We start from the raw sequence: 15,238 nt of genomic DNA, 5'->3' as shown, positions 1-15,238 counted from the left end.
ACTGAACTAGAACTGAACTAGAACTGAACTAGAACTGAACTAGAACTGAACTAGAACTGAACTAGAACTGAACTAGAACTGAACTAGAACTAAACTAGAACTGAACTTTTTTTATACGAACTAGAACTGATCTAGAACTGAACTAGAACTAAACAAGAAAGTCAACAAAATTAGTCCATAAAAACTATATAGAAAACAAGTTTCGTTAAACTGCGTCATAGTGTTATAGGCTAGACGGTGGACTTTCAAACAAGCGGAATTTTTGTATCCAAGTTCAAATCCCACATAAGTTGTAAAAAGTTAATTTTATTTTTTTACATTTTTAAATTTCCCATATAATATTATTTTTTTTAAATATTTTGACTTTATAATACAATTTCCATAATACTTACAAGTTCTTCCATTTGGTAAACACGTCCCTTGTGACATCATTGGAACGACCTTCATAAACTATAGAAGAACAAGGTAAAAAATAAATCATACTTATTAAAATAAACCAAGTAAATAAACATCATAAATCTTACCTTTTTTACGACATGATTGAAAATTTGTTTGATTTCCATTTCTATTTGAAGATTTTTTACTTTGTTTCTTTCTACCCTTTTTACCATAATTCGCGGCATCATCATAATCATCCTCCTCTTCGCTAGCATCCAAATCAACTTCATTTTCATCAACACCTTCGGATAGATCATTATCATCGGAAGATTGTTCATCATCGGTTTTTAAATTACAATCTGAATCATCGGATTTCCTACGTCCTCCTTTGTGACTTTTTATTACATGTTCAACGGCTTCCTTTTCAGTTTTAAATGCACGCCGACGACAGAAATTACAAAAATAACCCGATCTTATATGTTTGCAATTTTTTAAATGATCAGATAATTCTTTTAAATTGTTACTACTAAATTTACAACGTTTCTTTGGACAGACTGCCTTGCCTAATTTTTTAATATCTTGAGTCCACTTTTTAGTGGTATTCTCTTCATCTAATGGTGGCACATATCTAATGCGTGATTTAGGATCAATGTCAGTTTTATCGTTATTAGTAGTGTCCCCTGCTTTTTCCAGTTCTTCGCCTAAAACTTTAAGTTTATTTTCAGCTTTTATTGTGGAGTTTCGTTTTAAGCGGCCCGTATTACCAAAAACTTCTTCATGTTTTTCAACGTTTTCTTCTAATTTGCAATCGTTCGATGGACTTTCAAGAGCAATTTTAGCATAGCAAGATCGCACGTGAATTGGCAGTGTGGATGGCGCATAATCCCTCTTACAATATTCACATATAACACGTTCAATTTGTACACCACATGACTCTACATGCGTTAACATACCCAAGCCGGAACGGTATTCTTTCTTACACATACGACAAGCGAGACCTTTTGATCCTGTCTTTTTCAAATAACTGAGAATGCAATTTAACACAACGGAACGGTTTCCTACATTCTAAAAATATTTAAAAAATATAAAGTAAATAATAATTTAATTCTAGTTCAGTTCTAGTTCAGTTTCAGTTCAGTTCTAGTTCAGTTCTAGTTCAGTTCTAGGTCAGTTCTAGTTCAGTTCTAGTTCAGTTCTAGTTCAGTTCTAGTTCAGTTCTAGTTCAGTTCTAGTTCAGTTCTAGTTCAGTTCTAGTTCAGTTCTAGTTCAGTCCTAGTTCAAGTTCTAGTTCAGTTCTAATTAAGTTCTAGTTCAGTCCTAGTTCAAGTTCTAGTTCAGTTCTAATTAAGTTCTAGTTAAGTTCTAGTGTAGTTCTAGATCAGTTCTAGTCCATATAAACTTACCAATATCTCTTGGCCATCCTGCCAGCCAACACCATAATGTTCCGCTAAATGTAACGTCCATTTAGAAGTGCGATTCAGACAAAGACCACATTTTATAGGGCCACTTCCTATATTTAGACCAGTTAAAACCTCCTCTGTATCGAGTTGTTCTCTTTTTGTTATTAGCAATAGACGAGAGTTAAAATTACATTCTGCCAAATTTTTAGGTTTTCTACCAGCTCTTGGTCTGGGAGTCTCATTCTTAACCAGTGCTAAACGTGGAGTTGTTATAGGTGTTAAATTGTCTATATTATTTTCTTTGCCATCGTCTTTCTTAAGAGGAGTTGCTGCAGTAGAATCACTGTCAGAATCTTCAATTTTAAGTTTTCGTTTTGGTTGATTTTTTTGAGAACGTTTTTTGGCAGATGATGTGGCTACCTCATCGTCGGATGAATCTGTGCTCAATGATCTCTTTAATGTTCTTACTACTGAAGATGTTGGCGTGTCTTTAAAGCTATCTTCAGTCGTGTCTGCATTGGATGTTTGTTCAGTTTTCAATTTAGTTTTTCCCGTTTTTTTCTTGCTCGTTTTATTTTGTGGTGTTTTAATAGCTGGACTTGATTTTTCGGCTTTACATTCCAAAATAGTTGTGGAAATATCTCCTTGTTTTGAAAGTTCATTAGTGTTAATTTCATTTTTGGAGTTGTTTAATATTTTTTTGGTAGACTTATCTTTGTTGTGGGAACTATCAAGCTCGTCATGGTTTTTTGAAATGTTCAACTTTTGTTCCGTATCATCATCTGTAGTGAGCTTGGATTTCAAAATCTTTGCTCTCTTAACTTTCGCTTCATTCGATTCAAAGCTTTGGCTTTTGTTACCTATATCTAAGTGTTCCGCTTTTTCTTTGGATTTCATACTTTCGGAGTCTTGTGTGTTCTCTTGAGGTTTTACACCTTTCCCTAAATCGTTGATGTTATGGTTACCATCTATATTACTTTGAGACTTTATAGGTGATGACTCTGTGCTATTAGGACAATCAGATCCAGAATTATTGGTTTTAAGATTGTTGTCTGCACCTTTAACTTTAGTTTTAGATTGTAGACGCTTTGAACCTCGTGCTTCTTGATTACTAGAGTCATGCTCCTCAGGCTTTTTAGACTTTTCTAAGCTTTTATCTTCAGCATTCTGTATAAGCTTTTCTTTTGACTTAGGTTGTCTCGTTTCAGTTTTATTTTGACGATCAGAGTCTATTGCAGAATTCCCGGAATGTTTTACTATTGTTTTGTCTTTTGATTTGGCTGACAAATGTCTTGTATCTTTGCCTTGATGTCTATCGGAATCGGTACCAGAAGTTTCATTTAATTTATCAACATCTTTGATATGACATCTAGAACGTCTGGAAGTTCTACGCTCTGTGCTATCCGAATCGGTTGCAGAAGTTTCATTAACAGTTTCCGCAACATTGACTTTTGCGGAATCGTGATCTGAACTTTTGGAATTAGCACTAAATGCTAAGTTTTCTTGAAAATTTCTTACCCTAAGTCTTGAATGTGATGTTTTTGTAGATCTTTCATCATGACTTTCGGAATCTGTACCAGAATTTTTCGACATTGTACGCAAATGTTGAGGTTTAATAAATCTGTGTTCTGGAGTTTTCTCTAATGTTTCATCTAATTTTAGTTTCTTACTATCTACTTGTACCTTATTACTATCGATCACATTTTTAATGCCACGTTTAAATTTTCTAATATTTGTTATTTGTTCAGCAGCACTCTCATCTTCGTCATCAGCTGGTGATGTATCATCGGTAATATCAGTCTCTTCATGGCGATTGCTAGAGAGATCCCAACGTTTTTTAAATGGTTTTAGACCTCCACTAGTTCTACTTCGAGTTGTTGCGGGTAATTCATCATCATGCCGTATTCGTTTAGTTAACTGCTCATCCTCTAACGTTGGTGCTATGGCCTTACCAGTAGTTAGCCAATTTTTCATAGTTCCACCTTTGGTTTTTGCCACTTTATCATTTGCCTCCTCTTGCTTATTAGTTGTTGGAATATTTTTAAAACTTGTATCATTATTTTCTTCAAATCCCAAGAACTCACTACCCTCCTCACAATCTTTCAGGCAAGCGTCATCATAATCACGCTCATCCTCGGTGTCGGTATCCGTAAGTGACTTTTGCGATTTCTTAATATCTTCCAAAGTTTTACGCAACTTTTTACGCTGTCTGGTGGGTGTTAATTTTTTAGAATCTTGTGTACTATCTTGGCAAGAATCTTCGGTATCCAAGGAATTTAAATTTAAACGATTTAAGGGACTAGAAACATTGGCTGTTGTATCAGACTTTAAGGCATCAAAACTAATTGTAACATTTGTTTCCAAAGTCTGAGAATAATAACGTGTACGTTTAGTTAAAGGTGAGGAATGTTTGGATAAATCCATTTCCAATGGCTTGGAATAAAGGCGTATTCTGCGATTGGTAAGCGGGTTGCTGGAAGTGGGTGTTGTTTTATCACTTGTAACAGTATCAATTGTTTTATCCTTTTCGCCGCCTTTCGATTTTGAAAGTTTAAATTTAACTTCAGCATTTACGGGTAAAAATTCCAAATCATCATCACTTATAAGTGGTCTAGTGGAATGTCTTTTTCTCGAGTTGCCAGCTGGTTTTGCAGCTGTTGTCTGTGCAACAATTGGCTTTTCGTTTAAACTTAATCTTGTAGATCTTTTGCTGCATACAATCTTAGCATTTTGATTTTCATCATTAATTTTTGTTAAACTTCTTCGAGTAACTTTTACACTGGTTTCTGGTTGATCTGCCATTTCTTTAGCTTTATCTTCTGCCGGCTCTTGAGCTTCCTTATCTTTATTATGACTTTTCAGTTGTTTTATTAAAGTTTTAATGCCTTTAGTTTCAGCTGCTGTTTCTTTGGTGTCTGGAGTTTTCTTTTTAAAAGGTATTACTGGTTTGAGTTCTGGTGTTTTTATGGGGGAATGTTTAACTATATCTATAAGCGATATTTTAGCATTTCTCATGCTCTTTAAAATATTTCTAGATCCCTGATCTAAATCATCATTTCTATTGAGTTGTGTTTGCTTTGCAATACTTTCACATGAAATATTTTCAATATTATCTTGAATTTCATTCAATTCAATTAAGTTTTCATTAGTTTCTGCAGCATTAGACTCTTCGACGTTCGTAGTTGCTGTAGTTTGTTGCCGCTGCTTGTGTTGGTTTAAAGTTTGTTCGAGAGTTGCATTAACAGTCTCTTCTTGCTGAAGTTGTATACTTTTACTTTCTTCAGGTTTTTTCTCCACTTTTTTAGATTCTTTGGCTTGTTCTTGTTCTAAAGCTTCTTCTGTCTCCTTTACCGCTTCAAAGTCTAGTTTTCTAGCTATATTCTGTGGAGACTTTTGTGGCGATGAAATTTCTGAAATTTCACTTGATTTTGGTAACTTTTCAGGACTTTTGCTGATATTTTCAGGTTCTGTGCTAATTTCAGTATTGGTTGCTTGTACTTTTTGAGGTGTAACTTCAGAAATATCCTGTAAGTTATTGGCTTCATCTGGAGTTTTGAATTTTTGCGGAAATTTATCATCATTCTCTTTAGTCTCCGCTATCAAAGTGTTATGATAGCTTTTATCAGGGCTTCTAGTTGCTTTATCTGAAGGCATGTCTTTAGGTGTTGCTTGATTTGCGATTTCCTTGTTTTCTAAAGTTTTAGCAGAATCATTTGAAACACCTTTTGTAACTATTGTCTTAGTGATAGAGTCGTCCAATATGTCTGTTTGAATTTCATTGGAATTTTCAACTTTTTCCTTATTCTCTTTATCACCAGTAGTTATAGTTACATTTGATTCCGACTCTATAGGTTTATCTGCAGTTTGAAAGATTGATTTTTCTTCAAGTGAAATTTCTTCTCCTTGCTGAACTTGTCCAGATTTTGTTTGGGTGTTAGCATTACTTTTAGTAGGACTTTGATTGGTTTTTATTGAGTCTATTGGTGTTTCATTAATTTGAATCGATTCTTGATTAACTTCTGCCACTTCAGCTCTCTTCTCCTCTTTGGTTGGTTCATCTAAAGCTTCATTAGACGTACTTTCTTTATCAACTTTGTTATCTTTATTAGTTGCTTCATTTTTCTTTTCGCCAGTTGTAGGTTTATTTGTACTTTGAGCTGAAACTTTATTACGTTGCACCAGATTGATTTTACCCTTTTTGAAGCGGGATATACGTTTTGTAGTTACCGCAGTGGTAGACGTTACTGTAGCAGTTTCATTTGCCTTAGTAGCTTCAGATTCCGCGGAAGTTTGTTGAATACTAGAGCTTTTTACGGAACTATCTGCTTCTGCAGGTTTTGTTATTAAAGTCTCCTTAGATATTGTCGAGTTAGAATTATCTTTTTGCAGATCTATTATGGGAGATTTTAATATAGATTTCAAATTTGTTACTTTAAGGGGAGATTTCAAGTGTTCCTGAGTTAATGAAGCATTAGCAACTGTTACAGTTTTTGAGGCTTTTAATTCCTTCAATTGGATTTCTTCAGTTGATGAGTTGCTAGCAACTTCTATCTCTTGGGGTTTCTCAACATTCTCAATAGATTTTGAAGGCGTTATTGAAAGATTCGTTACTACTTCCTTAAATGTAGTCAAATCATTGGATTTTTTAGTTGAAGTTTGATTGTCATCAGGCAAGTTTTGCATCGACAAAGTTTGAGCTTTTCTTGGACTCCTTATTTTATTAGGTGAAGCTAATTTATCTGTATTCAAAATTTCCTCTTCCTTTTCTTGTGATACTTGAGAAATTATTAATTTTATCTTATTTGGATCACTGGCCACTATAACATTTGTTAAATCTATATTTTTAGGCTCTTTTAGGGGTTCTAAAACCAAATGCTGTTGCTTCTTACAAGTATCAGAACTATCTTTACTTTCATTATCCAGCGGTTTTTCTATATCCATATCACACATACCCATATTATTTAAGAGTTTAACCTTTTGTAAAGCTCCATATTTATTAGGACTCTCATTGGTTAGTATTGTCTCGGGACCCTTAGAACTTTCTATCACTATAGTGCTCATTTGTTCAGGATTTTTAGCGTAAACTTTGAACGATGCTGATGTGGTTCGATGACGTTGTGGTGGATAGGATTGTATGCGTAAAGGTGAAAAATTATTCATAGTACAAGAAGCATTTAGATTTAGCTCTTCCGGAGATAGTTCTAAACTAGTTTCTTCAGTTATGGGATTGCTATTGTTGAGGGCTGTTATGAAATCTACAGCCGAGAAACAATCCTCAGTTTCCATAGGTTCATCGATAATTTCTACAGCCGATTGACGATAATCAGTAAAGCTAGAGTCCATATATGGGGAAGCTTCAAAGTTTGCTGTTTCTGATGTAACTTCAGAGAAGTTTTGTTGTGTTTTATCATTATTATCCAAAGTTTTAGGTTCTTCTTTAACTTGCACTAAACTAATGTCTTCAGATTTGTTAGTTTCCATTTCAGTATTCTCAGTTGCAACATTATTCGATGATTTCGAATGACTTTCTTTATTTAAAGAACTTATGCCAGCAATATTTGATTTCGTTTTTAACTGATAATTATGATCCTGTTTATAAGGTTCTGTATAATTGGCTTTATTGTTTATTATACGATTGTTATTGGATGTGGAAACATTTAAATTATCTTTTTCTGTTGTAGGATTTTTAGGCAAAACATAGGCTGTATGTTTGCTACTAAGCGGTGTTAAGACTTTTCGTATGCCAGCCTTAGTATTAAGTATGCGCATATCTGAAGGTTTAGTTTCTTGTTTGGAGGTCGGTGTTGTAATGACCGCTGTTCTGGCCTTTATCTTTTTGGCCAAATCAGCTAATTGTTCCGGAGGCAATTTAAGTTTTTGAGCATTTATAATGATTTTCTTATTGGGTCCATTAGATATGCACACTTTATCACAGGAGGGCTTTTCCTTATTTTCTGTTGTTATGTCTGAAGGTATTTCAATTTGATTTAAGTTCATTTCCTGTGTGTTAGTGTTTAGCGCTGCTGGGGGTGTATTTGTAGTTGGATATTCATCGGCTTTTTCTTGTTTTATAACCAGTTCCGGTATGGGTTTATGGGGATTAATAAAACGTGGTGTATTAGAGTTGGATAAGCGCAGTTCGGTCAAATCTATCATTTCATCTTGTGAAAGAATTTTATTTTCCAAAACAATTAAACAATTAGCATTAGGAGAGTTATTAGACTCTGTCTCAGTTTGTACAACATTATCATTTGACTCTAGCGTGTTAGAGAGTAAATTATTATTGATTAGTGATGTTGGATTAGTGGGGTTTAAAAAGGACTCATAGTTTGTGTTTATAAAGTCCGTTGAGGGTAAAATTTTATGTAAATTTTGAGTTTGTGCCTGTAAATCATAGTAGCCAGCAGTAGGATAAGGTTTTTTAAAGGAGTCTATAGTTGGCAAAGGTGTCTCCTTTGGTACATTGACGGTGGGAAATGGTACTTTAAGGGGAGAAACTTCTGGAAAGTCTAGTTTTTGTTCCGACTGTTTAAGTTGTTTATAACTATAAGGTAAATAGGAGTATTGTTGAGTACTATTACCCGCCTTTATGGAAGCTTTGGGTATTTCACTGTAATCACTAGTTGTTGAAGTTTTTGGCTGATAGTTTATTCTTTGTTGTTTTAAATATTCACTTTGATAATCCGATGCCATATTTGATTTTGTAGGCATAATATGACTGTAGTCTGTTTTATGTTCTAGATTTTGAAAATAACGTGTATTTTGTGGAGATTGATTATAGTTAGGTTTAACAGAGGTGGCTGTTGCTGCATTAGCTGCCATGTAAGAAGTTCTTAGAGGAATTACATCAGTTGAGTTTGGAATTATAAGACTTTGTTCTGCATGCTGGAAAAATCTAAAGTTAGGAGTTGTATTACTATCTAAGCTAGTGTTTGCCAATTGCTGATGTCCAGTTTTAATGGTGGCTTTTGGAATTCTATTTATATCCTTAGTTTGATGTGAGAAATCTGTGGACATATTGGTTGTTGTAGGGGAAAGCTTTTCCTGAGAGTTAAGCTTAAGTCCAGAGTGTTCAAAAGATGTAAAATTTGTTGAATTATTATCGTTTTGCTGTTGATGCTGACCTGCCTTTATGGCAGCTTTGGGTATAACATTTGTGCCACTATGTTTTGCCACAAAATTGGTTGCTATTTTACCATCCATTTTATCCATGGTATTGAATTTAATATATGTTCTTTTTGCCGGCTGTTGATGTGTTATTTTCAATTCATCTTCCATTTGGAAATCTAATTTTCGTGCTATATCTTGAGGAGATTTTTGAGGAGTTTTAGTTTTGTACGACTTTAAGGGTGGTGTAGTTATAGCTGGTTCTTTTAAAACCGTATAACCTCTGGGATCTGATGCTGTTGAGCGGTTAGGTGTGTCTTTTTTGGAACTTTGAGGAGGTTTCATGGGTAATTTCGGTCCTAAAGGACTTGTGGTCGTTATAAGACTGCCCGTTAAGGGTGGTGGTGGCTTTAAATGTATATACATTTTGGGTTTATCATTATTTGGTGAGTTTTTCTTTTTCATTAACTTTTTATTGAGTAAATTTTTAACATGCACTAAACGTTGTTGAGAATTTAAACCAGCTAATTCAGGTGTATCCAAATCTGGTTGTGGATCCGGTGCCGTTATGGTAATTTTTGGTGGTATTATATTTTTAGCCAACAATAAAGGTTTAGCTGTTTAAAATTAATAAAATATATATAAAATATTAAAACAAAAAAACTTATGGCCACAGGTATTGAACCTGGGTTATCAAAATATTTGACCCTACCAGTTGTGTACGGATATGCCGTCAACCCTTTACCTCACTGAGCCAAATTAGACTAACGTAATTAGCGGTTAAATGTAGCATAATTGAAAACTTTATTTTTATATTTAAACAAATATTTTTGAAATTTTTCTTACATTTATAGATTTTTTTTATAAAGTCCTATTCCTATAACACGTTTATTTCAACTGTTTATTCTTATTATTTATATAACTTATAGCACGCGCGCTCTCAAACCAACCTCTCCAAATATTTAACAAGTTTCGAACTTGGATTTTTGAATTCAATCTATGTCTGAAAGTATATTTTCCTAACCAACCGCTTAACCGTCTCAGCTAAAATGCCTTGTTTAATTAAGTGTCAAATGTTTCATTTAAACTTGGCCGTTCATTTAATTATTTTGTTAATTTTTGCAATTGTATTATGTAAGTAAACCTTTATTGTTTTAAATGATAAAAGATAAAAATCAATAAAACTCAAATGTTTTCAAAATATTTATTTAAAATTGAAAACAATAGAAAAAAAATTTATAAAAATTGCAAAAATATAAATCATTTCATAGCTAATTCGAAATTTTAAAGGTCAAAGGTCACATAATTGAAATTTAAAAGGTTAAAGGTCTTAAAGTTATTTTTCAAAATCACTGTCAATTCGCTTTCTTTGTTGAAAAATTATAATATCAGTAAAATTTATTAATTTTATAAAAAATTATAAAAAAACAAAAAAGTATAAATTTTCAAAAATATATATAAATTTTATAAACATATATATTTTAATTTAATTAAGAAAAACATATTAATTTAAATTTTTATAAAAATTAACATTTTTATTTATAATCGAATTTATAATAAAATTTTTTTATAAAAATTCAAAATTCCAAAAAAAATATTTTTGACAAAAAAATTAATTAGGTCAAAGGTCACGCAAGCAATTGTCAAGGTCATTATTTTTTAAAATTTTTTAATGAAATTTTTAATTTTTACAAAATATTCAAATTTTGATCAAATATATAAAATGTCAATAAAAACAAAATTTTTTATAAAAATTTAAATTTAAAAAAAAAATATTTTTCACAAAAAAATTTGTTTAGATCAAAGACCACACAATTTTTTTTAATTTTTTAATAAATTTTTAATTTTAATTTTTACAAATTTTTTGATCAAATATGTCAATAAAAAATGTATTTAGGTCAAAGGTCACGCAAACAATTGAGACTGTAGACTAGACTATATACTATATAAACTAGACTAGACTATAGACTAGACTATAGACTAGACTATAGACTAGGCTATAGACTAGACTATAGACTAGACTATAGACTAGACTATAGACTAGACTATAGACTAGACTATAGACTAGACTATAGACTAGACTATAGACTAGACTATAGACTAGACTATAGACTAGACTACAGACTAGTTTATAGACTGGACTACAGACTAGTCTATAGACTGGACTACAGACTAGTCTATAGACTGGACTACAGACTAGTCTATAGACAAGACTACAAACTAGACTATATACGATACTATAAAAAAAACATAAAATACTGGCAGTTGTAAGTATGTAACTTTATGCTGGTTGTACGTACACATGTCTTAAAGAAACGTTTATATTGATTTACCAATTAATACAGTTGTTAGGTTATAAAATTATTTATTTTCTTTTAAAGGACTAAAAAAATAGATGACTCATTCATATTTTTTTGATGTTGTACTAAGCACGGTCTTAAAAATATGTTAAAAGAAGTAATTTTAAAACAAAACTAAATAAAAATCTCTAATCCCTGACTGGGTATCGAACTTGGGTTGTTGTAACAAAAAGTTAATACACTAACCATGCAGCTATAAAAGCATACGCAAAATTAGTTGCTAATTTCAAACATATCACAAATTTTACATAAAAATTTTAACAAAAAAACCTTATAATAAAATCATAATAATTCTATTAACTAAATGTAAACAAAAAAATATTGTAATAAATAAAAGTTGATAAAACAAAATTACCTGGCGAAGGTTGTTCTTCAGTATTTAAAGGTTTTGTTTGTAGTTTCACATTATTTGTTACATTTGTAGCGGCCACAGAGGATACTGTGGGAGTTGCTTTTGTTTGGTTATTTAAAATACGATTTGTTATTTTATTAGTGCCCTGTAGGGACTTTTGTTTACTTAAGGCTTCAGCTATTTTACGATCTAAACCGGCCTGTTGTAATTTTTTAGGATCTATAGGGGTTATTTTGCGTATAACACGCTTTTGAGAGCTACCGGTTGGCGTTGCGGGCAGATTACTACTGGTTGCAACAGGACTCTGAGTATCTATGGAATTTACACCAGGACTTGATGGTGTTACTTGGCGTATAATACGTTTTATGGAGGCATTAGCCGTAGGAGTCAAGCAATTGCTTTCGTTGCTTACAGCAGGTCCTGAAACAGCTTCTGCTTTATGTTTGGAACTGCTAGCAGTTGCTACAGCTGTTGTGGTATTGTTGGCTCCAGAGCCAGCTTCATTAGCTTCACTAGGTAACGAACTGGAGGCTATCTCACTACTGTCATTTGTAGCAAGATTCATTTTAAAAAACTTTATTTTACACAATTTTTTTTAAGAAAACTTATTTTTTTCTCATTTACAACAACTGCCTATTAATTTACATCATTTATTTTTTCAACATAATTTCTTTTCACATTTTATTTCTTCTATATCTTTTTTTCTTTTCACACACACACTGCAGTCAGACACCATCAATAACGACGTCATTGAGACGCGTGCTTTTTTTTCTTGAATTATTTCTTTGCCTTTTATTTAATTTATTAGTTAAAATTTTTCTTAAATTGTATACAATTTTAAATAAATTTTCAATTTTAACACTTTTTTTGTAAAATAAATTTGTTTTATTTGCAAAATTTTGCAAATTTGTTCCGCTTATAGAAGCACACCTCGTTTTACGAATTTCTTTTCATAGATTTTTTGTCAAAGAATTTATTTTTAACCACATTTTGACAGCTAGTTGCGAAATAGAGTGATGCCCAGCTACTTACATAAATATGTATATTGATCAAATCCAGTTTTAGCGTTTTTTGTCAAAGAATTTTATTTTTCAGAGTTTTTAATAATTAAAAATAATGAAATATAGTTTTTTTGTAAATATTTAATCACGAAATAAGTTTTTTTAAAACCTTTTAATTTGCTTTAAATGATTTTTATGAAAAGATATTATTTTAATAACAAAAACAATTTTTACATTTAAGCAACAAATCCTCTGGCAACTTCAAATAACTTGACGAAAACGTTTATTTATGTGTTGTCATCAATTAGTGAATTACCAAACATCAATAACCAGCAGAGGAAGAAAATTTTAGCATTTCTACCAAATTTACAAGAATATTTAGGTAAAACCTAAAAAAAAACTAATAAAATATAAACAACTAATTGAAAAACTTTGTATATTTAGCTTAAAACCCACACAATGGATTTTCAAAATCGTGCCGGTGGTAAAACCGGTAGCGGTGGTGTGGCCTCCTGGTCGGAAACCAATCGTGATCGCAAGGAACGTTTACGTCAATTGGCTTTGGAAACCATAGATCTCAATAAAGATCCCTATTTCATGAAAAATCATTTGGGTTCCTACGAGTGTAAACTTTGCTTAACCCTACACAACAATGAAGGCTCCTATTTGGCCCATACACAGGGTAAAAAACATCAAGAAAATTTGGCTCGTCGTGCTGCCAAAGAAGCCAAAGAGGCTCCCTCCATGATGGCCCCCGAAAAACCTCGAGTTGAACCCAAGAAATTTGTAAAAATTGGTCGTCCCGGTTATAGGGTAACCAAACAGCGTGATCCCAACAATGGTCAACAGTCTTTACTCTTTCAAATCGATTATCCCGAAATCACCGAAGGTGTCATACCCCGCCATCGTTTTATGTCAGCTTATGAGCAAAAAATCGAACCACCAGATCGTAAATGGCAATATTTACTCTTTGCTGCTGAGCCTTATGAAACCATAGGTTTTAAGGTTCCCTCCCGTGAGGTAGAGAAAACCGAAGGCAAATTTTGGACTCATTGGAATCGTGATACCAAACAATTCTTTTTACAATTTTCCTTTAAATTGGAACCTAAAATTCTACCCCCACCACCACCCAATCTACATCGTGCTATGGGTCCTCCTGGTGGCTTTCCTATGCCTGGTCCTCCACGTCATATGTTTAATGGTGTACCACCACCGCCGCCAATGGGTGTGCTACCTGTACCACCACCACCCATGTGAGAAGAGGCAAATTCTATTTCCCAAACACAACAGCAGCAACAAAAAACGGGAAATGGAAATTAAATTTAATTTTTTTATTAAAAAATTCAAAATAAATTCATGAATTCTTTCCGTTTAAAGAAATATTTAAGAAAATTTTGTGGTTTTATTATTGAGGGAGAAAATAGTTTGGACAATTGCCACAAGTTTCCTGTGGAAAAGTTGCAATTGTAAAAAGTTCTCTACAGAGAAGTTATCCATAGAGTTTTTGATAAGATCCTTTTGTTTTAAATTAAAACATCAATTAACTTGCATTTAAATATTCTTTTATATTTTTTCCATAATTTTATAGATTATTTTTTGTTTTTTCTTAAATAGTATTTTACATTTTTCTTTTTCATCTATAAATTAAAAAAATATTATATTTTTTTTTCTTTTCTTCTTCTTAATTAAAATTAAAACTTACAATGAATTAATAATAATATTTAATTATTACATAAAAAAAGCTTAAGCTAAAGCTCTTGTTTTAAATATCAATTGTTTTCAAACGAAACTACTATATTCACAAGATTTATTTGATATTATTGTTGTTATTATTATGCAAAGCAATATATAAACTTATTTAATTATTTAAACATACATTGTAAATAGAGAATTAAATGTTTTTTTCTTTCTTTTGTTTACAAATAAAAGTCAAAGTATATTTATTAATTTATTAATATATAATAATAACAAGAAGCTTTAAAGTCTTAAAAAAAGTTCAATCTATGATTGAACTCTCTCTATATATATATTAATGTATATATGAATTTAACCTTAATATAAATATAAAAACAGAAAATAAAATAGAAAACTTTTTACAAGATTATTTTAAGAAAAAATTTAAAGTAATTTTGAGCAAGCTTTGAGAGAAAGTTTTGGAATTGTTAATACACGTCTAAACTTTTTCTCGTTTTTTATAATTACGTTTTGATGCACATCTATTTATAATATCCGAGACATGAGATTTATGTTCGAAAATTTTCATTATTTGATTTTGAGCATCACTAACGCCATCAACAATAATTTTACTGCGTTGCATGTTGCCCTGGTGTAAGAGAAAATATAAAGTTTTAAAAAAAATTCTTTAACATGTTAAAAAAATATTGAGTATTACCTTTAATAAATCACTAATACGTTCTGTTTCTGTGGTTATGCCATTCGATTCCATTTGTTTTAGCATTGATGATAGTTTTTCATAACCCAAAGATTCATTTTCACACTGAAATTAATAACATTAATTAAAGGCAAGTTGCTACAAGTTTTCTATAGAAAAGATGCTTGCAATTGCAACAAGTTTTCTATAGAAAAGATGCTTGCAATTGCAACAAGTTTTCTATAGAAAAGATGCTTGCAATTGCAACA

The 15,238-nt window shown here is 31.8% G+C and overlaps 3 protein-coding genes across 3 annotated transcripts; 1 reads left to right on the top strand and 2 right to left on the bottom strand.

Moving 5' to 3' along the window:
- Window positions 1–388: 388 nt before the first annotated feature.
- On the bottom strand, window positions 389–12,602 carry LOC111683675. Its single transcript, XM_046951472.1, has 4 exons — window positions 11,601–12,602; window positions 1,782–9,502; window positions 525–1,443; window positions 389–450 (listed from the first exon to the last, which is right to left on the bottom strand). Exons 1-4 carry the CDS (start codon window positions 12,160–12,162, stop codon window positions 389–391), a joined length of 9,264 nt encoding a protein of 3,087 aa, XP_046807428.1. The 5' UTR covers window positions 12,163–12,602.
- A 293-nt stretch (window positions 12,603–12,895) lies between these two features.
- Window positions 12,896–13,990, top strand: LOC111683681 (splicing factor 3A subunit 2). Its single transcript, XM_023445780.2, has 2 exons — window positions 12,896–12,980; window positions 13,043–13,990. The coding sequence occupies exon 2, from the start codon at window positions 13,058–13,060 to the stop codon at window positions 13,853–13,855; it is 798 nt and encodes a 265-aa protein (XP_023301548.1). The 5' UTR covers window positions 12,896–12,980; window positions 13,043–13,057; the 3' UTR covers window positions 13,856–13,990.
- Window positions 13,991–14,609: 619 nt separating this feature from the next.
- LOC124420010 (histone deacetylase complex subunit SAP130-like) lies at window positions 14,610–15,098 on the bottom strand (the record flags this gene model as incomplete). Its single annotated transcript, XM_046951470.1, has 2 exons — window positions 14,610–14,921; window positions 14,991–15,098. Coding segments are annotated over 2 exons (258 nt in total), but the record flags the coding sequence as incomplete, so codon positions are not given.
- Between the last annotated feature and the right edge of the window lie 140 nt (window positions 15,099–15,238).

Source organism: Lucilia cuprina, chromosome 5, assembly GCF_022045245.1.
Source record: "Lucilia cuprina isolate Lc7/37 chromosome 5, ASM2204524v1, whole genome shotgun sequence".
NCBI classification, from domain to species: domain Eukaryota; kingdom Metazoa; phylum Arthropoda; class Insecta; order Diptera; family Calliphoridae; genus Lucilia; species Lucilia cuprina.
The sequence above is the reverse complement of the archived record's forward strand: the minus strand, read 5'-3'. Positions and strand labels throughout refer to the sequence as shown.